Here is a 20934-nt window from a genome sequence, read left to right as displayed (position 1 = left end):
CTTTTGCGGTGTGTGGGCTGGGTTAACTTTCTTTTTCCACATTTTCAGCATGTTATTAAACTTGAGTAAAGATCTAACATTCTTGGTCAGGAAGGATATTTTTCCCTTCTTTCTTTTCAGTGTCTTACCTGTTGCTACTGTTACGTGCTTTATCTGCCCACGGTCTCCTGCAAACTCCTGGGGGTGGGCACGTGGGTAGAGGTGGAGGAGGAACGGAGGGCAAAGGAGGCAAGTTCCTTCTTCCCTTTCCCAAGAAAGGCCCTGAAGCTGGGGTGGCGGGCGGCGTGTGGTGCTGGAAGGTTCTTTGAGGTTTAGGGAGAGGGTTTATAGATGGAGCACCTGGCTCATTGTACACATTCTCTGAATCTCCATCCCTCCATCTCCGTGTCCCACTAGGTCGAGCCATGTCAAAAGTCCCAAAAATGGGCTCATTGCCCCTCTTTTCTGTCTCCTCCAGCTCTTCCTTAGAGGGAGGACAGAAGTAATTCCCTGGGAATGCCAGTGAAGGTCTGTCAGGAACCTCCTTTGTTGCCTTCTCTAGTTTCTTAACATGAGTTAAAACACTTTTCTTGTCTTGGGGTTGTTCTGTTGGCTTAGAAGCCCGAAATTCCCTCTCTACCATCACTTCTCTGTCTTTGTTTGCTGGGGCTTCTGGGGATTTAGGTCTCGAATCCCCCAGCTTACCAACATTCTCCTTCCCCGAGTCTTGTCTGTCCCAGCTGACAAACCTCTTGCTGTCTGTCCTTTGGACTTCTGTAGTTTTGGATTCCTTTTTCCTCACTGTCTCAGCTTCCTTCAGTGTCGCACTTAGTGGACATGTTCCTGAAATAGTTACTGGGACAGACTCCTTCTTGCCCTCCCACTGGGATATCTTATCACGGATGCTGGCGGTTTTGGCTCCTGCTGGGCTCTTGTTGTGGTTCAGCTTAGCGCACAGCCCGTTTTCCATGTTGGGAGCCCGTGGGTCAGTAGCAGGAGTCGTGGCTCTCCTGTGAGCCAGCATGGAGTCAGGAGGACCTGGGCTGAGGAGAGGAGAGAGGTGATTCTTTATGGACACAGCGGTGTCCCTCCTGTCTCTGTCCACTGGTGACCCACACACCTCTTTGGGCTGGGGCACCACTGCTGACGGAGCCTCGCCAAGCTTCAAGCCACAGCACTGGAGCCTAGGAAGGAAAGATACGGAAAGATGAGCGTGCACACAAATTAAAGGAGAAAAAATACTAGAGAGACATGGCAGTAAATCAGTTAATTAAGAAACCTGTACACGGAACTAAAGGACACAATTAAATCTCATTATTGTTTGATTTTAATGCAGACACAATGAAGAACCAAAATGAAAATAGCAAAACACATGGTAAACTCTGCATTTATACCAGCGTCTTGCGCAATGACACTTCAGATGAGCCCCTGACATTATTAGAAGAAGCTGCACACACTAATACACTTTTGACAAAGCCATAATATGGAAAAGGCCAACAGAGAGCACAAAAATACTTCAAAAATAACATCTCAAAAAAACCACACACTATTCAGACAAGCTCTCCTTAAACCTGTCAAAAAGTTTAGAAATTCAACTCGACACATGACTGCAAGACTACAAAATGTTTGTTATAGATTATGATCTTCCATAACCAGAGCTTTTATGTCATGTGGGACAAAAGAAAAGGTTCAGTCGTTCTGAAACAGTGTATTACAGTTTTTAGGAAGGAAGTTTTCTGCAAGCTTGAACAAAAAGAAAACAAAAGATGCAACCAGACTGTGTGGAAGGAGCGAAAGGAAACCGAAAGAGAAAGAAAGGCAAAAGCTGCAGGCTTTTCTTGGTAAAGCAGCAGTGAGAACTATGTAGATTAAAAAAAACAGAGGGAGGGATTACATTGGACTGTTGTCAAATCTAATAATGAATTGTGCAATATTTTTTTTAAATTGTCCACTTCCGCTTTTACTGTACACAGCAGAGAATCTTAAAATTGGCCACACAATCCCAGTGCTTACGGTTCCACCCAAACCGAGCTTTGTTTTACGGGCCAAACAGGAATTCTTGTTAAAAGAGTTCAAACATCTGTTGGGTGCCTCTGTCTCAGCTGTGATTCACTCCTGGAACATTACTGAGTCATGACTGTTTGAACTCTGGGTTTGAGGGTCAAAGTTTACGAGCTACACACAAAGCTATTTCTGGAGAGGGAGATGCAAGTATGCGCAGATGACGAGAGGGAGCTAAGTGTGGACGTGCATCCTTTCTTTTCCGCTCCTGACCCACAAAACTCTGTTCTAGCCCAAAAGCCTATTCATCAAATGACTTGAATTTCCAACAAACAGAGGAAATGTGGCCTTGCTGGGTGACTTCTGATGACATTGCTGGATGTGAAAACCAACAGTCATGCAATCTAGAGGAAATCTCCAGGGAGGGGGAGGGGGGAATTACTTTCCTCAAAGACCTTCAAAGACAAGGCAAAACTTGATGAAAATATGATCACGGAGGAAAAGATATAATTCTCTTCCAAATTAGGAAGGTCAATAAAAAACAAAAGTTAAGGAGAGCCAGATTAGGTAGAGACAAGTGACTGAGTTACAGAAAAAGTGGAGCCAAAGAAGAAAAAAAATGGTAGTCTAACAATAAATAGCGGACATTTACTGCAATGTAACTAAGGGCAGATTCAGGGTCACCTGGGACAGCTCTAACGCTGTGCATTATTGAAAAGGAAGGTTTTAAGCCCAATCTTAAAAGTAGAGATGGTGTCTGTCTTCCACATCCAAACTGCGAGCTGGTTCAACAGAAGAGGGACCTGGAAGATGAAGGCTCTGTCTCTCATTCTGCTTTTAAATACTCTAGGAACTAGAGTGTGCCATCCTAGAGCAAAGTTCTCTATGAGGGTGATACGGTACTTTTGGTGGGTCTCTGAGGGTGGAAAGGAGGCTACTGCAGGAGTGTTTGAAATGGACAAAAATATTCATCGGCTTTGGACTTTTCCCTGAGAGAAATGTCTGGAACCTTTTGAGCAACTGTGACTGGCATGGCAGGCCCTCAAAACAACAGACATCAAAATCTTCCACCCCTATTGGCACAAACAAAAAGGAAAATCCCATCATTATAATCTAAATAGAAACTAATGAATGCTGTAAGGATGACAGAAGGGGCCTTGGAGAGTGGTCATGGACGCATCAGACAGTGGCAGCAGGGGGGCAGTAACAGTATCAAGATGCCAGATGGCTGCCTCTGCCCTGTTCTGCTCCCCTTCCCTGCTATTGTTGTACTGTTGAGCTTAATGAAAAGGGGGGTCTCCTCCTTGCTTAAGTCCACTTCAGAGTTTTCTGTTGGCTATGGGACCATTTCTTGAAATTTGGAGGAAGTTGTGCTTTGGCCACCTAGTATGTTCCACTACTGGCATTAACCGTACAGTTATTTATTTGGGGTGGCTGTGGTTCAGGTGGTAGAGCAGGTCATTTTACCAACTGGAAGGTTGGTGAAGTGATCCACGGCTCCTACTGTGTCAAAGATACTGAACGCCCAATCAGTTTCCCCGAACACAACCATTGGAGTGTGTTTGAATATCATTGTGTGTGTGATTAGGTTGCAGTAAAAAGTGAGTAGAAAGAAAGTGTATAGGTACCAGTCTATTTACCATTCGTATATCGAAGCTCCTCAATTAATTTCATAATGACAGATGAGTGTGTAACATCAAACTTATTACACAGAGGTAAATGTCCTTGTTTAGGAGGACAAAACAAACACCATACAAGTTGGAATCAGATACCATACTACACGATATCACAGAAGCAAAATGGCAACCTATTCAATTGTCTTTTAAGGCACCCACCCGTTGACTGATTGGTAGATGCAGTTGTCAGTGTTTGTACAGAGCAGCAGGGCCCTCCCACCGGTCATGGTGCTAGCAGCTGGCATCCTGAGAAAACAGGTAAAAAAAAAAAAGAGAGAGAGAGACGGTCAGCCAGTCAGTCAGAAAGATGGAGTGTCTATTAAAAAGGAAAACAGAATTATATTTCAGCTTGCAGGTCAAAAAGTTACAAAAAAAACAGTATAAGCAAAAATATTTCAGCTTGTATTTTTTCTCATAAATAGGCAGACATATAGATTGATGAACGAGGACTGGGTCAAAAGAAGATGCTCCTTTCGAGGACTCTCTTAGGGAGTGGTGTGTGAAAGTAAACTACCAAATGGCTCAAACAAATCTCTTATTTTAAAACTCCTTTTTGAAGACAGCTGCAGAAAAGCAGACCTCACAGACTGCATGGAATACCACCAAACTACCATTCCTCACTTGGTCAGTAATTGGAGAATAGCACTGAAAAACGCCTAAACAGCCAACAGGCATATTAGGTTCCCATTAGCCATGTGGCATTATGGAAAAATACAAAAAAAGAAAAGAGAACCACACTGTAATGCAATTAAGATCCATTAGGATTATATCGGCGGTGGTGAGACAGGAGCACTCAACTTTTTATGTTATCCTCAGCGTTTTGCCCTTTTTTGCATTTGCCAGATCAGATTTCTGATGCACTGCAGCACACACACACATTTTGTTTTTGCACATTACTCCTTTCATTTCTGACAAGAGCTTCCGTAATTTGTTGTCTATCTTCCAGCCACACATTTTCCTGCTGTTGTTTATCACAGGAAAGTAGTGCCGATGCGAGGGTGAGGGGACGTGCTCAGTTTTAAATTATTACTGGGTCCATTTGTCAGCGCACAATGAAACCAGATCCACTTGGAGCGCAGCAAGGCCATCCATATGCAACACTGAACTGGAGCCACTGGTGCACAGTGCTCATTGCTTGGCCTGTAAACACTGGTGGAGGGCTGGCATGAAGCAATAGGCCCTGGCCTTTTGCTTCTGGCAAGTAGTAGTAGACGCAAGGAAAAAAAGAGATAGTTCAGGGCCAAGTCCTGCTGTATTCATGCTTTTAATTCTACAGTAAATTCACAAAGCCACTAATACATGCATTGCCACCCTGCTGCATAGCCAAACACAAAACCCCATATGAAAATACACCTACATAGACTTCTACATCCTGCCAAGGAGTCCATATGCCAGGCCCACACGCAGATTTATGTGTTTGACTTCTACCACATGTGCTCGGATACTTAGAGGTGTTTGCAGGCCGTTAAACATTTCCTGGCCTGGCTCTCCCTCTCTGAGGGGTATGTGAGCCAAATTGACCCAAATTCCACAAATTGTTGTCCTAACTGCTAGTGAGGGGGGAGACTCCAAAAAAAAAAGTCAAAATATCAAATGAAAAAAAAGTAAATTGCAAAATAATATAAATAGCTGAACTCTTCCCTGAGCTAATAGCATAAATAGCCCTCAGGTTTTTGCTTTATGTGTTTTCCTCTTTGAGAATGAAAGAGCAAATGGAGTATGAGGAAGAGTTGTGGTCTGGTCTGATTAGAAGCTGACCACAGGAACAATGTGTCATCCTTTTTAGCTTCTAGCTTTTGCCCACAGCTCAAGCCATTCATTCTTTTGTGTTTAGCTCCCCATCAGTCCGAAGCCTAGCCCCCGAGGGAGGAGGAGGAGGAGGAGGAGGGAGGTTTGCATCAGCCATCCACTGGCCTGTAGGCCCAAATTATTTTCAGCTGTGAGCTGAGCGGGGTCACATGTTTGAGGAGAAACATCAAGTGATTTTTTTTCTTCCTCCCCCACCTGATTATTTTCTTCTTACAAGAAAACCCCAAAAAAGAAACGAAGAATAGAAATCCAGCATGGAAAAGAGGGTGGGCGCGGAGAAGCATGAAGACTTCCACAGGGATGTTATGCCGTAATTAAACTGTAAAACTTTTACGATTTAATTCTTTTCTGTGTTGCAGAAGGGCGTTGCATGTCACGAGGGGGAAGGGGGTGGGGTGGATGGAAGACAGGAACAGAGGAGAGCAGTGGTGGTGCAGCTGGAGAGACAGGGGTTGTCAAAGCCAAAGAGGAAAGTAGATATTGCAAAGAAAAATATGAGTATACTGTTGCACTGTGAAAACAGTGCATGCTTTTAGGCTGTCCCACTTCATTGTTAGGATCCCCAAGGCCAAAATTCTCAGCCTTAAAAGGTAATTTGGTATTTTCACGCGATTCTGTCTTACTGGATTCTAACATTTTGACTGATGCGCTTCCCAGCACTTGCCTGAACCTGACGAGCAGCAGTGTATTGTATTCACAGCTTGTAAAAGCGGTAAATTCGACAGCATTACTGGTTTTACAGCATTCGGTTACTGAGGAAACTTTTCTGGGAGGGTGCTAAGGCTTTTGTCTGCAACATCTATTGGCAGCCATTGTTAACGCTGACCTCTAGAAAAAAAGATGGCCGCCATAACAATGCAGAGGTTGAGGGAAGTCATCTGCTGAGACCAATAAAAACATCACGGGGAAACTGCGACCCAAAAGACCTCTACCTGCCCCGCCCCCTTCAGCCTCTGTCCTGTGATGTGTGACAGGCTGCACATGTGGGGCAGAGGAAATGGAAGGAGTACTGTTCATCCTCAGCTGCGTGGATGACACAGGAGGGGAAAATCGCCTGGAATGGAGATAATTGTCTGATGTTTATGACAATTATGGTTTGGATACCAAGTGATTTATCTACAAACAGTACTTCTGCTGCATTCTGTCATGCACTGACTCTATTGCTGTTTCTAATATTTATATTATTCATCCAGCGATCTGAAGAAAAAATCAATGACAAAAATATATCTAACAAAGGACAAATTTCAAAGCAGTCATGGACTCAGGATGGAAAGAGTCTTGGTGGTTGGTAAACACTACACAGCACTAAATACCTTTAAACCTTTAAACCTTAAAAGATAACAGAAGCTGGTGTCAGAGGTAGGGCATCAGAGCCAAGCATCAGTTGCATAACAAACCCCGTGGGAGATTTTATCAGCAGATGGGCCCTCGGTATCTGGACACGGACAGATTCACATAAACACACCGAAAATATACCACAGAGAGAGGGATGTTGCTTATGTTGCTAAATGTCAAAAAATACACGCTGAATATAATGGTAAATGTACATATAAGAGAGAGAACAGTTTTTAAACATGTTTATGGTTGTGGTAAAAAGCCTCTCAGTTCTCAGGTATAATGGTCCAGTGCTTACCAGGTCTTAAAATTAGGTAAACACAACGAAAAAGTGACATATTGCACGGTGTAATTCTTTATTTACTAAAAATAAGCCAAAATGCAGAAGCACTCTGTGAAAATCTAAGTATAATAATAATCATTAGTAACTATTTTTGCGTGACTTCATCACTCTCTTGTATCATCATGGAACAAATTTGGCCCACACTTATTTTTCAATTCATTCGGGTTTGCGGCCATTCATTTATGCACAGCTCTCTCAAAGTCCTGGCATTTCAATCAGGTTGAGGTCTGGGCCATTCCAACACCTTGATTGTTTTCTTTTTCAGACATTCTTTTGCAGATTCACTGCTGTGCTCTGGATCATTATCCATTATCATTATCAGCTGTCAAAGACAGCTTCACATTTGACTGTAGAATACTTGCTATACTGCTATACAGAGGAGGTCATGATCAACCCAATGAATGCAAGGTGCCCAGGTCCTATGGCTGTGAAATATCCTAAATATTCACCCCTCCAAAAGTTTCACCATGCTTGACAGTTGGTGTGAGGTGTTTGTGCTGACATGCTCTGTTTGATTTTTGCAAAATGTGTCGCTGTGCATTATGGCCAAACATGTCCACTTTGGAGACACTGTTTCAGAAGTCTTGTGGTTTGCTAAGAATTTTGAGTAATCCCTACATCAAGTGTTTTTCCAAGGTATGCTGTTATATGTTATATGATATATGTTAGCAAGCACAAAAAATTACCCAGCTAGACACACAGCAGTCCTTTCATAGATGATGCTGAACTCAATTATTTGATGACAATGTATTGATGCTTACACAAATTTTCTACGCAAGGATCTACTTGTTTGACTAGTCATATATGGTAAATGGTAAATGGCCTGTATTTGTATAGTGCTTTTCTAGTCCCTAAGGACCCCAAAGCGCTTTACACAACCAGTCATCCACCCATTCACACACACATTCACACATATATAGAAGTTGACCTAGTCTTTGCTATGAAGTGCAAATATATTTTTATGCATTCAGACAGTGATATTACCAGTCTTACTTTTCTAACTTGGCAGAATATTATTTTTTTTGTACTTTTGCTCCAAAAATCATCTCAGGTGTTGATATTTGGTGATAACTTGACAAAATGTTGCTATTGGAATGAAACCTTTATCAGACTCTATGCAGGGGGTGCTGTCAGTGTTTCACTCTCTGCTTCATCAGACCTTTAAGTCACTGTCAGCAAGCTGTGGGCCGGCTGCTGTTATCAAACTCGGGAGGCCTGTCTGCCTCTTCTCTACAGCTGCTTCTCATAAAGATTTCATCCTCCTCTCCGTCTCTCTGTCCAGCCCTGCAGGAACAGCTAACACCATGACATCATCATTCCTCACTTGTCCTTCCCCAAACTTGTTCTTTTCTCTCTGTCACTGCGAAATACCTAAAAAGGACAAAATTACTCAGAGCTCACACTTCATTTCACAGATATCACAGCTTGGAGTAAATACAGCAAAGTAACTTTGGGTGGATAAACTACTGGAGTTAGCCTTTACATAACACTAAAAAAATTATTGCCCAAAATGTGAGTTATAGCAAGTAAAGAAGAGACGATCATTCATGTTCTTCTGATTCTTTCTGCAACCAAGGCAGAGCTGGAGACCGTATCCCTTACATGATGTGGTTCAGTATACGACGTGCCAAAGCCGTGCCTGTGATCAATTTAACACTCCACTGCACATTTAGCCAGGTTCTTCTGGAATGGCAAACTTGGTGGTTTTTTTCCTAACCGTCCTTCACTCTTTTATTTCTCTCTTTCATTACCGCTCTTTCATTCCTACTTAGTCTTAAAGTTGCGGGGAGCAAAGTATGATGCAGAGGAAGAAGCAAAGGAAAAAGGGGGCGGGGTTTAATACTTTGCCCACTCTCTTCCATACAGAAAGCAGAAATCATGTAGAGCCAATTTATTGTGAGGCATATGTTAGGAATCCCAACTGGCACGCTGCCTTGAGCCCTTGCAGGGCTTGGAAAGGTTGTGCCTGATTCTTAAAGAAGTAGGGCAGAACGGTTTGATGGTAAAGGAAAAAATGTACAGAGAGGAAGAGGAGGAGATGGTCTGGCAAATAAAAAATGGAATTTTATCACAACTCTGCAGTCTCCCTCTCTCTGCTTCTCTCTTTGTGTCCTGTTCAGGGCCCCTGCTGCTTTTCCAAGCTGATTCCATAGCAAGGCCTTGGAGAAAATCCAAACAGAAAGACTCTGACTATGAGTGCCCGTGTACAATATTTGGCCACGCACAGAAACACTTTTACAAGCCTGGAAAGTGCCCACTCACCGACAAACACACATATGCACACACATTGTGCAACGTGCTGTCCAAACCCATTGATAATCCCCCTGCCCCGCTGTGGTGTGTCCCCTTGGCCCTCTCCCTCCATTGTAAGAGGAGGATGGACGTGAGACAGCATTGAAACTGGGTTAGCCTCAAAAGCAGACAGGAACTGTGGGGGGATACCATAAACAATTAATTTCTCCCTGTGTGTGTGTTTTTGCTTATCAGTCCATTCTAAATATACCATTGTATCCATTGTTATATTTCTAATGTCGCATATACAGTGGGGCAAAAAAGTATTTAGTCAGCCACTGATTGTGCAAGTTCCCCCACTTAAAATGATGACAGAGGTCAGTAATTTGCACCAGAGGTACACTTCAACTGTGAGAGACAGAATGTGAAAAAAAAAATCCATGAATCCACATGGTAGGATTTGTAAAGAATTTATTCGTAAATCAGGGTGGAAAATAAGTATTTGGTCAATAACAAAAATACAACTCAATACTTTGTAACATAACCTTTGTTGGCAATAACAGAGGTCAAACGTTTACTATAGGTCTTTACCAGGTTTGCACACACAGTAGCTGGTATTTTGGCCCATTCCTCCATGCAGATCTTCTCGAGAGCAGTGATGTTTTGGGGCTGTCGCCGAGCAACACGGACTTTCAACTCCCGCCACAGATTTTCTATGGGGTTGAGGTCTGGAGACTGGCTAGGCCACTCCAGGACTTTCAAATGCTTCTTACGGAGCCACTCCTTTGTTGCCCGGGCGGTGTGTTTTGGATCATTGTCATGTTGGAAGACCCAGCCTCATTTCATCTTCAAAGTTCTCACTGATGGAAGGAGGTTTTGGCTCAAAATCTCACGATACATGGCCCCATTCATTCTGTCCTTAACACGGATCAGTCGTCCTGTCCCCTTGGCAGAAAAACAGCCCCATAGCATGATGTTTCCACCCCCATGCTTCACAGTAGGTATGGTGTTCTTGGGATGCAACTCAGTATTCTTCTTCCTCCAAACACGACGAGTTGAGTTTATACCAAAAAGTTCTACTTTGGTTTCATCTGACCACATGACATTCTCCCAACCCTCTGCTGTATCATCCATGTGCTCTCTGGCAAACTTCAGACGGGCCTGGACATGCACTGGCTTCAGCAGCGGAACACGTCTGGCACTGCGGGATTTGATTCCCTGCCGTTGTAGTGTCAGGTCTGCAGGTCATTCACCAGGTCCCCCCGTGTGGTTCTGGGATCTTTGCTCACCGTTCTCATGATCATTTTGACCCCACGGGATGAGATCTTGCGTGGAGCCCCAGATCGAGGGAGATTATCAGTGGTCTTGTATGTCTTCCATTTTCTGATGATTGCTCCCACAGTTGATTTTTTCACACCAAGCTGCTTGCCTATTGAAGATTCACTCTTCCCAGTCTGGTGCAGGTCTACAATACTTTTCCTGGTGTCCTTCGAAAGCTCTTTGGTCTTGGCCATGGCGGAGTTTGGAGTCTGACTGTTTGAGGCTGTGGACAGGTGTCTTTTATACAGATGATGAGTTCAAACAGGTGCCATTCATACAGGTAACGAGTGGGGGACAGAAAAGCTTCTTACAGAAGACGTTACAGGTCTGTGAGAGCCAGAGATTTTCCATGTTTGAGGTGACCAAATACTTATTTTCCACCCTAATTTACGAATAAATTCTTTACAAATCCTACCATGTGAATTCATGGATTTTTTTTTCACATTCTGTCTCTCACAGTTGAAGTGTACCTCTGGTGCAAATTACTGACCTCTGTCATCATTTTAAGTGGGGGAACTTGCACAATCGGTGGCTGACTAAATACTTTTTTGCCCCACTGTATAGCATTTCTTGTTATTGTGGTTGTCATTTTTAACAAGAGACTCCCGATGACTGGTGTCTAGAGTCTATCCCACTGGGAGCTGGGATCATGGACCAAAATATTACCTCAGAAAATGTAAACAAATCTTAATTATGACTGGGGTGACAAAGAAAGCCACTGCAGGCGCAATTAGGGCGTGAAGGCACAGCCATGCAACAGAATGCGACACCATTTGTGAGGCTTTTTCACACATCAAGTGAGTACTTATTTATTTGTTTGTCTTTGTGCACTCATATGAATAGGAAATGTGATTCAGTTCGCCGGAAGCTTAAGTAAGAGCAACCTCCTGAAATGAAGTCATTGGGCTTTTCCGCACAAAGTGTTTCTGCTTACAAATTCACCCCATACAGTAAGAACTTGGGTTTGCTTTTGATAAATGGGACAACTTTGGCTACCACAAGGTCAAAATGGCAACAAGCAGAAGGAAAACTCCACACAAGCTCAGCAAAATCCTCCCCAAAAGTCCTTCGCACTTGATCTCCACTTGTCAAGAGTTTATAAATGATTCATCTCAGGCTTTTAACTCCATTAGAATTTGTGGCTTCCATTTTTCATGTGGTTAGCAGGTCAGTCGTACACTAAAGACTTAAATGTGATATTGTGATTATGTTTGGGAGAACGTTTAAACACTGTTTGCAAGATAAATGCTGAAAATCAGATTGATCCTTTGAGTCTTTCTTTTTAAAAACTCAACTGACCCGGTGGAAAATTGCAAAATGAAGTATTTCCTCCATCTTAACAATGGATTTTACTAATCAACAACACAAGCTCAGAGGCTACTAAGAGGCATTAACTATCTCCATCAGTGAAGAAAAGCTTCGTGAACAAAATGAGAAGAAAAAATAGAAGTGAAGGATGATGAGCCTGACTTGTAGGCATAGCAAACAAATCTCTTTTTCTTTCTATCCCCCCATCTGGGAAAGCGTGTCGTATTTCTTCTCCTTGCAGAGGTGGAGCATCTGTTCACCAAATCCCTCCCATGGACTTGTCAGCCCCTCCTGTCCACTGACACAAAGCTCCCATCAGCACAGCTCTGACTCATCCCCAGTCTGCTCCCAATTACCCTTCTGGCTCCAAAGACCAAAGACCTTGCCAACTCATTCCAAGGCCAATTTTCAGCTTTCAGTTTGGCCTACATTACCCCCATAACATTGTCCCTGTTAAGTCCAAAATAGGGTACCTTTACAGCTAATACACCACTTTAGTTTGAGCAAACCTGGAAGAATGTAGTTTAAATCTCAAAGTGCTCAAAAAGTGCTTTTGGGATTTTCTGCATAACTAGAATGACATTTTTCAGTTCAATTCAATTCTGTTTTGTTTATATAGCACCAAATCACAAAGCAATTGCCTCGAGCCACTTCACTTTGTAATGTAACGGCCCTACAACACTAGAAAGAAAACCCCAGCAATCAAATGACCCCCTATAAGCAAGCACTTGGCAACAGTGGGAAGGAAAAACTCCCTTTTAACAGGAAGTAACCTCAGACAGGACCAGGCTCAGGGAGAAGCAGCCATCTGCCACAACCAGCTGGCGCTGAGGGGATAGAGACAGGACAAAAGACAGAACACATTTTCAACACCAAACTCAAGGAAGGAGTGTCAGAAAAAGACAATCTGATAGTCACAAACTACTCAGTGACTCACCAGATGTGCAGAGGTTAGAAATTAAAATGTAAAACATTCAGCTCCTATCCCACAAATACAATGGGATTGCCCTATGCTAAGAAACAAGGTCTCGGTCTAGGAGCACCTGTAGTTGCAGCTCATATAAATTATCACTTACATAGTAAGTATGGTCTTTGACAGGAAATCTTGCCAAACAAAAGGCAATGAGACTTTCTATTTGATGTGATGAATCTCAGCGGATGATTTCTTAACACCCGCAAGTAGCATAGCGATAGAGGCGCCTCTTACGCACACTTACTGCTGTCACACAACCATAGATGTCTATGTTTTACCAAGCCCTCGAAGAGATGGAAACAATCCCAGGGCATGACACCTGAGACCTGGCTCTGCTATCAACAGCACCCAAGGGGCCAGGATTTTACAGACATGCGAGGAAGCGTCACTTTATACGCCATAATTCATGTGGGGAAAACACATCCAACAGTAAGCAGCATTTATGGCTATCTGATATTATACTGTGCTGACACACAATGTGGGTTTCTTGAGCCTAATGGTAAAACCTTTCCTCTCGGAGAAAGCTTCAGCCTGCGCGAATGTGCTGCAGTGAGTGGACTTACACATCCTTTCAACAATAACCTGGCTTCTTGAGCACACTAACATTATCCTCTGGGCCCCTGATCAAATTTCTCCTCAAAGCCACAGTCTCTGAGTTGAGCTCCAATGTCAAAAAATCCTCTCTCTCTCTCTCGTTCTTTCTCCTTCCTGTTTTTTTCACGGTTTCATATTTTAAGGGTTTCACTTGAGAATTCCCACCAGAGATCCCACCCCCCCATCCCATCCCCTGCTCCTCTGCATGCCTGCACAGAAACAGATTTTTGTAATTCGCCGCCAATCCCTGGGGGAGCTGAAAAAGGCGAGAGCTTGGGAAAGTGCTCTTCTGGAGTGCAAACTCCAGAGTCAGAGCTGACGTTTTTGACCTCCACACACCCCTTGACCGACAACTGCGAGCCTGGGCCGAGCGCGCCGGTGGATGAAGAGAGTTTAGCACCAGCGGAGCAAGCCAAAGTAAACTGATGTAAAGACGTGCATTTCCGCTTTCGTGTCTTCAAGAAGAAAGGTGTTTCATTTTGTCAGTTCATCTAACTGATTTATAATTTCTGTATGATACCAGAGTCACTGAAAAACTTACAAAGAAGAAACTTGTGCAAAAATGTATTCTGTTTTTTTAGTTAAATATTGCTAAACTAGAACTGCAAACCAGCCAATAAAGCTTTGAACTGTATTGCAATAAAATACAGAAATTACATTATGAAAACCATAATTAAGCTGGAGACAGACAAAGAGACAACTACTACTTTCTCTCCATCTAACAAGACAGTGCTTAGATGTGATTTGGTATGATCAAAGCTGCTCTGTGTCTGCAGATTGTCTGGGGCATCTACTCATTATGTTGTTACACTTTGATGAAATCTCCAGCTCCAGGTCCAGATAAAGTATTGTTTTAATTGTCATTTTAGAGTAGATCACTAAATTCACAGGTAAACAACCTGTAAATTTAGAAAAGAGAAGAGATTCAAACTGTGCACTAACCTTTTCCCACTTTGCTTGGAATGCCCATCATAACAAGGCAACCTGAGCCCAAATCAATGAGGTGTACAGCCACATTATAATTACACTTTGAACCCAGATGGACACATTCCTTTCCAGACTGCAGCCTTCTCCACCTACAAGTATGTTTTTTACTCCCACCAAGTTGGGGATGTTAAGCAAAGAGTAAATGCATGTTTCTTCTTAAACACAGTGTTTGTAGATGTGCATGGAAAGGTTTTGTACCAGTGAGGCTGTAAACGTTCTCGCCTGTATTTCCATGTCTTTGTTTGAATCTGTCTGCGCCTGTTTTTCTGCATGTGTGTGCGCATGTGCGTGCATGTGTGTGTTCGGGTTTATGCCACACGCCGCCAACGGGCACAGGCTACAAAGCCACACGGGGCTGGCACTTTGGTTTGGATGGTGGTTGTCAGCACTGGTTTTCCCGTGATGATTTTCCAAGGCCACATCTAACAACCTGCCATCCAGCTGCAGCTGCCTCTGTCTATGCCCATCTCTCTGCTAGAGATTCACATTCTGCACCGCTGTCTATGTAAACAGCGCAGCAGGACAGAAATTCGGCATGCCATGTCCTGTTAAACGTTCCAATTAGTGTCACAGCAACCATTTTCCCTCTGGCTGTGGTCAGAGCTCTTTTTAATATAAGTCAGACATTGAAAGAGAGAGAAGATGCCAGACAGAGCGACAGCTTGCATGCGAGAGGCTGGGGGCACCCAGATTTCTCTGTGTGTATTTGTGTGTGCTTGTGTCAAGGTTACGGGTGAACTTGAAAGCTATATGGCCAGCTGCCAACTGGATAAATGACTCCAGTATCCAGTGTGATGGTATGCATTATCCGTGCATAAATATATGCATTTATGTGAGTTGAAACAGGATTCCAGGTCTCTAAGATGGTACGAATTATTCTTGCATCCGTGTGTGTGTGTGTGTGTGTGTGTGTGTGTGTGTGTGTGTGTGTGTGTGAGAGAGAGAGAGAGAGAGAGAGAGAGAGAGAGAGAGGAGGTATCAAAGGTTGTTTTTTTTTTACTATGATTAAACCCATGGCCATCTAACAACATCACAGATAAATGCCCACTGCCACCACAACTTGGAAACCAGAGGAATTCTTTGACCATCGCTTGTTCTTTCAGGGTATGTCACTATGGTAACAACGGCGGCTGTAGGAGATTGGCCTGGGGGGATCTTTAAGTTGCACGCCACCCTGCGGAGCAGCTGTCAAGAGCAGAGCGCCTATAAGAGGAGGGGTGGATGGGCCGTAACCTCCTAAAGGCCTGCTGTCACTTTTTGGAGTTGAAAACAATAGAGGAGACAGATGTCACGGACACACACACGCACACAGAGAAACACTGCTAAAATATGCACACAATACAGTGAAACTGCAGTACACAGATATGTGCACGGGCTTCATGTGTGCACAGCTGTCTGATACATTTGCAAAACAAATCCATGAAAAGTGTGGGTCCGCGTAAAAACAGGTCCGTAACAGTTAACTTTCTTGCAAAATAGAGACCTTTGCGTCAGCACGGAGCTAAAACGCTGCTTTCCTGGATGTACTCGTACTCTAGTGAGTCATTCCAATGAATCAAGACTGATTTCTCCACTTCAGTATGCATCCAAGTAAAAAAAAACAAGCCAGTGCACTCATGAAAGATGACCAATTTGTCACAATACTAAACATCTGGTGTTTCAGAATTCAGGACCCCCCCCCCCCAAACACACACACACAATGAATACATGCTGATGAAACATTCTCTGAGTAGATTTAAGCCCTTGTGCTTTGCATGTGTTGATGTGTCTAAGTGTGTTTATCATGAGGGAACACATAGATGGACGCTGAGTGAAAATAACATGGATATGAGTGTGTCAGGATTTTGGTGTGAAAAGTCAAACAGGGAAAAGTGGAGCAAATGGCTGAGAGCAAAAATGAGTAACAGAGGAGGGGCATGACTGAAAAATAGGGAGGGTAGAAATCCTGTGTGATGAATGCAAAGTCACAAGTGCTGACTTTTCCTCTACAGTGCATATTGTCTTACACCGCAGCCATGAAGGCAATTAGCCTCCGACCTTAACTCAGAATGCAAAAATCCAATCTGCCAGGCCAGTGTGTGTATGATAGTAACACTACTACCAGACACAAACACAGAGACAGACACAATGTGTTTACAGGAAAAGACTGCAGCTCACTTATTATAAGTTTGCTGACTAGCAGACAGATGGTCCCTGTGTCTTTATCTCCAGCTCTATAAACCTTCTCTCTGCAACGCTGGGGGAGTCAGCCATTCTCAATTCAATAAACGTCCCAGCCTTACCCATTTAAGTGAACCTAAAGTACAGAAAAAAAAAAGTTTGGCTGCGCCTCAGTCAGAAATATAAATATTCCAGTGCTGCATGTTCCAAGGATTTTGTTCTTGGGTTTAATGATCACCCAACAGACTGAAATACTCGAGGAGACTTGAGGAATCCACTGGGATGGATTATATTGGCTGACTGATAGCCATCCTTTGCTTACAGGACATGGCAGACGATCCTTCAGTTTTACAATCTGCTTTGAAACAGAAAGTACTGTATCAAACTTATTATTGTCTCTTTGACCACTAGTGGCATAGTAGAGCAGTGTTTTTCATCCTGCGTGTGCACGCCATAGAATGCGTTGTTTTTATGAGACAGAAGTATTCACGTTTGGATAACAAGGTGGAGCGCAAAGTTATGAGCTAATGCTACCACGTATGGTTGGTAGCTGCATCTTTAGACTACATAGGTGCAAAGGACAGACAAATATAACCGCCTTATATGGGCATTTCTACTTCAACTGGCTTTCAACACAAAAAGCAACCATATTTGCTGAAGGAAACGGAGAGGAGATGTTACGGCTGGCGTTCCGCTTTCTTGGCAATACCACATATCATCAGTACAACAATGATGGAAAGATGAAGTTTCTCCAGCAAGTTTCGGAATATTTCCAAACAAATAAAATTTTGTAATGTTGTTTTAAGAGGTAGGAAATGCATTCAAGAATTTTGCTGAGAAAGAAGATAAACAAGACTGTGTTTGTTTACAGTGAATTTAACATCATGGTGCTTTTTTTATTATCTCCTGGGACATATCAACATATTACAGTAAGTTATAGTTTAACAATAATTCACAACGGTGACCTCTTTATATGTAGGTGGTGATTTTGTAGTATTAAATACTCTTTTTACAGCCATGCCACATATTCACTTTGCAGCATAGCCAACATTGTGATGCACTATATTTTCATTCATTCTTTTTTTAAAAAAAGACTCCTTCTGGTTGCTTTCTGTTTCTCCATGGTTACTGTGCAACTTGTCTATATATTTAAAGAGATACTTAACAGCTATTGATGTGGATATCTACATAATCCACACTGTCCTGTGAACCAGAGTCCAAAGATAAAAGGTTGCTAAACAGGAAAAACTGAAAAGAAGAAAAGTACTGTTGTGGACCTCTGTTTAATGACTACAGCACATACAGTATATTATAACATATGAACTGCAGGCTCTCAAGTGTAATGACATTTTATCCCAGCTCCAAACTCTCACTAATGCATACTCGTGCATACAGATCATTTCCCGATATTGGTAAGCTGACATTTTTCTGGAACTACCTGAGGTTTCCACCCAAGCTTGCCCCCTCACAACAACACAAGCAATGCATGAAGAGGTGCCTTTGTTCACCACGAAGAATGCTCATCTCACTTATCCCCTCTTTTCTGTCTCTCTCTCTCTCCCTTAACAAGCCAAGTTTGGAATGCAGCACACACTTTGACCATTATCCAAATTGTCACCAGACCATCTACCCACACGCTGTTTTCATTTAATAAACGCTGAGAGCTGACAACCGTTGAGCACGCATGTGCACAAACAGCTCACAGAGGTCCAGAGAGCTGAGATCCGTGGACTTGATTCAGATGTTTTTTTGACTGACTATTTGAGCAACACTCAGGATACCTTAACTGCAGCCAAAGCAGTCCGGGATAACCGGTGACTCATAAAAATTCAGAGGAAACCATACCCTAACTTCTGTCGTACATATTGCATTGAAGAAACATGGACGCGCTTTCTTTATACAAACAAGCATTATATGTGAGGACGACTTTGCCAATACTAATTTAAAAAAAACAAACAAAAACCAAAAGCAGCAGTAGCTTCCCAGGAAAAAAGTTTTCACTTAGTTCAGTAAAAACAATAATTTATAGAAACATGTGAGAAATGAAATCTTACCTTTCTGAGCTGGGTGAGCCCTGGTGAAGTGCTCCTGGGGCAGTTTCTCATTTTGCGAATCCTGACCCCGCAGAAGACAGCATCCACTTGCATGCTTCCTTTGCATCAGAGTATTTTGCCTTTCTTCCTCTCTCTCTCTTCCTGAAGTTTGAGCAGCCTTACCCCTGCCTCTCACTTCTCTCACTTTGCATTGCCCTTGTCAGTACCTCCCACGTATACACACAGAAAAAAGACACTGGGTGCAGGGTACAAAAAATACTCTGAAAAAGTCACAAAGTTGGGGATATGCCTCCTCCTCCTCTGTTCTTCAGTCTTCTGCCTGCGAACTAAAACCTTTACGGCTCCTTGTGCCGTAAACGCACACTCAGAGACTCCCTATCTCTCAGTGACACTGACTCGCTCTCTCTCTCTCGCCCCTTCTCAAACTTTTCCCACCCCTCCTTCCCTCGAGCCACCCCCTCCCCTTCTTCCTTCCTCCTCTCGCTCTCTCTCCTCCTGCTTCATTTTCCATCATCACCCCCCTCCCCCCCCACCACAACTCCTCCCACCCACCTAAACCCCCCACTGCTGAACTAATCTGCAGCTGGCCGGGTGATTGGAGCCCTGGTTGCTAGGGAAACCGAGTGGAGGGGGGAAAAAACTGAAAGAATGGCGCAGGAAGGGCCAAAGCTGAGCGCAAGTGAATACATAAATAAAAATCCAACTCCGGGAGCCAATTAATCAGTTTTATCTTCTCAAAGACTTCACATGTGACCAAAAATCAGTGGCAACAACAACCACAGGTAGTTAAGTGCTCCAAATGCTCAGTGTGTGTGTCTGTGTGATAAGATTTCAGAGATTTCAAAGAGAAAAATGGTTTGAGCTGATTACTGACCTATCCGTGTTAGGAAATACAGACTGAGGAATTCAGCTCCTCATCTTAAGCCCAAGGCAGCAGGGTAACTCAATGATCCTGTGGAGAAAGCAGAAAACAAGACCAGACAGGCATACTGATGACCAGGGCCATTGAATATTAACTTGTTCAAACCCACACACACTCTCTCTTTAGTAAGTGCATTATTGGAAGCTTAAAGACATAAATTCTTCCAAACCTGTCAAAAATCACACATGAACATGCAGTGAAATAGATGTTAAAGAGGCCTAAGACATGTCACATCTTAGATTGAAAAATGTTACCTAACAGCAGCACTGCTCTGTGAGCGCCTGCAGGTGTTGTATACTTTAATCAAGCATTAGTTACTTTTTTTTTTTTTTTTGCTTAATGGGTCCATTAAAGTTGAAATATGCTTTATTGGTGTGACCGTTTCTGTATACAAGAATGTCAAAGCGCCAAAATATGAAAACATATTTAATGTAAAGTTGTACAACAGTCATGTGTTGACTCTGGGTGATTCATGTTTCAGAGTGTGTACTCTGTGGTAGTTTTTTCCACCATAGATAACTAATAACACACATACACTGCTGTTAAAAAGTATTTGCCCCCTTCTGAGTTTTTTTTTCTTTTTTTTGCTTATTTGTCTCACTTACAGATTCCATCAAAAATAATTAATGACACAAAAATAACCAGAGTAAATGCAAAATGTAGTTTTTCGAGCGTTTATTTTATTTAGAGGGGGGAAAAGTTATCCAAACCTTGTAACTGGTTGTGCCACTCTTGGAACAAACTGCAATCAAGTGTTTGTGATAACCAGAAGATAAGGAGTCTTTCATAACACTGGCTCATTGGTCCACTCTTCTTTGCAGAGTTGTTTTAATTCAGTAACCCCGGGGGGTTTCCGAGCATGAATAGTCTGTTCAAGGTCAAAAGGCCAAAGGATCTCAGCCAGATTTAAGTCTGGACTTTGACAGGGCCACTCTAACCATTCAGAGGTGGACTTGCCAGTGTATTTCAGGTCATTGTCCTGCTGCACGAACTGATGGCTCGATATAATATTTCATTATTTCCTGGTAGACAGCAGAATTCATAGTTCCATCAATTACAGCAAATCGTCTTGGTCCCAGTGCAGCAAAGCAGCCCCAGACCATCACACTACCACCATCATGTTTGATTGTTGGTATGATGTTCTTTTTATGAAATGCTGTATTAGTTTTACACCAGACTCAAACCTTCCAAAAAGTTCTTTTCTCCTCAAAACCCTCCCATGGGATTTCTTTAGATGTTCT

At 42.9% G+C, this 20934-nt stretch overlaps 1 protein-coding gene across 1 annotated transcript in view; it reads right to left on the bottom strand.

The window, feature by feature from the left end:
• Nucleotides 1–19185, bottom strand: part of LOC146570007 (DENN domain-containing protein 2A) — a 33261-nt gene extending 14076 nt beyond the window's left edge. The window contains exons 1-3 of the mRNA XM_085282740.1: nt 18772–19185; nt 3816–3902; nt 129–1163 (exon numbers count right to left, since the gene is read on the bottom strand). Coding sequence (XP_085138866.1) covers nt 129–1163; nt 3816–3901 — 1121 coding nt within the window. The 5' untranslated portion in view covers nt 3902; nt 18772–19185. The remainder of the gene's footprint in view (nt 1–128; nt 1164–3815; nt 3903–18771) is intronic.
• Nucleotides 19186–20934: the final 1749 nt, after the last annotated feature.

The sequence above is a fragment of the Mchenga conophoros genome, linkage group LG7, assembly GCF_057382185.1.
Source record: "Mchenga conophoros isolate Kocher_MC1m ecotype Shallow Benthic linkage group LG7, M_conophoros_male_GT1.1, whole genome shotgun sequence".
NCBI classification, from domain to species: domain Eukaryota; kingdom Metazoa; phylum Chordata; class Actinopteri; order Cichliformes; family Cichlidae; genus Mchenga; species Mchenga conophoros.
The sequence above is the reverse complement of the archived record's forward strand: the minus strand, read 5'-3'. Positions and strand labels throughout refer to the sequence as shown.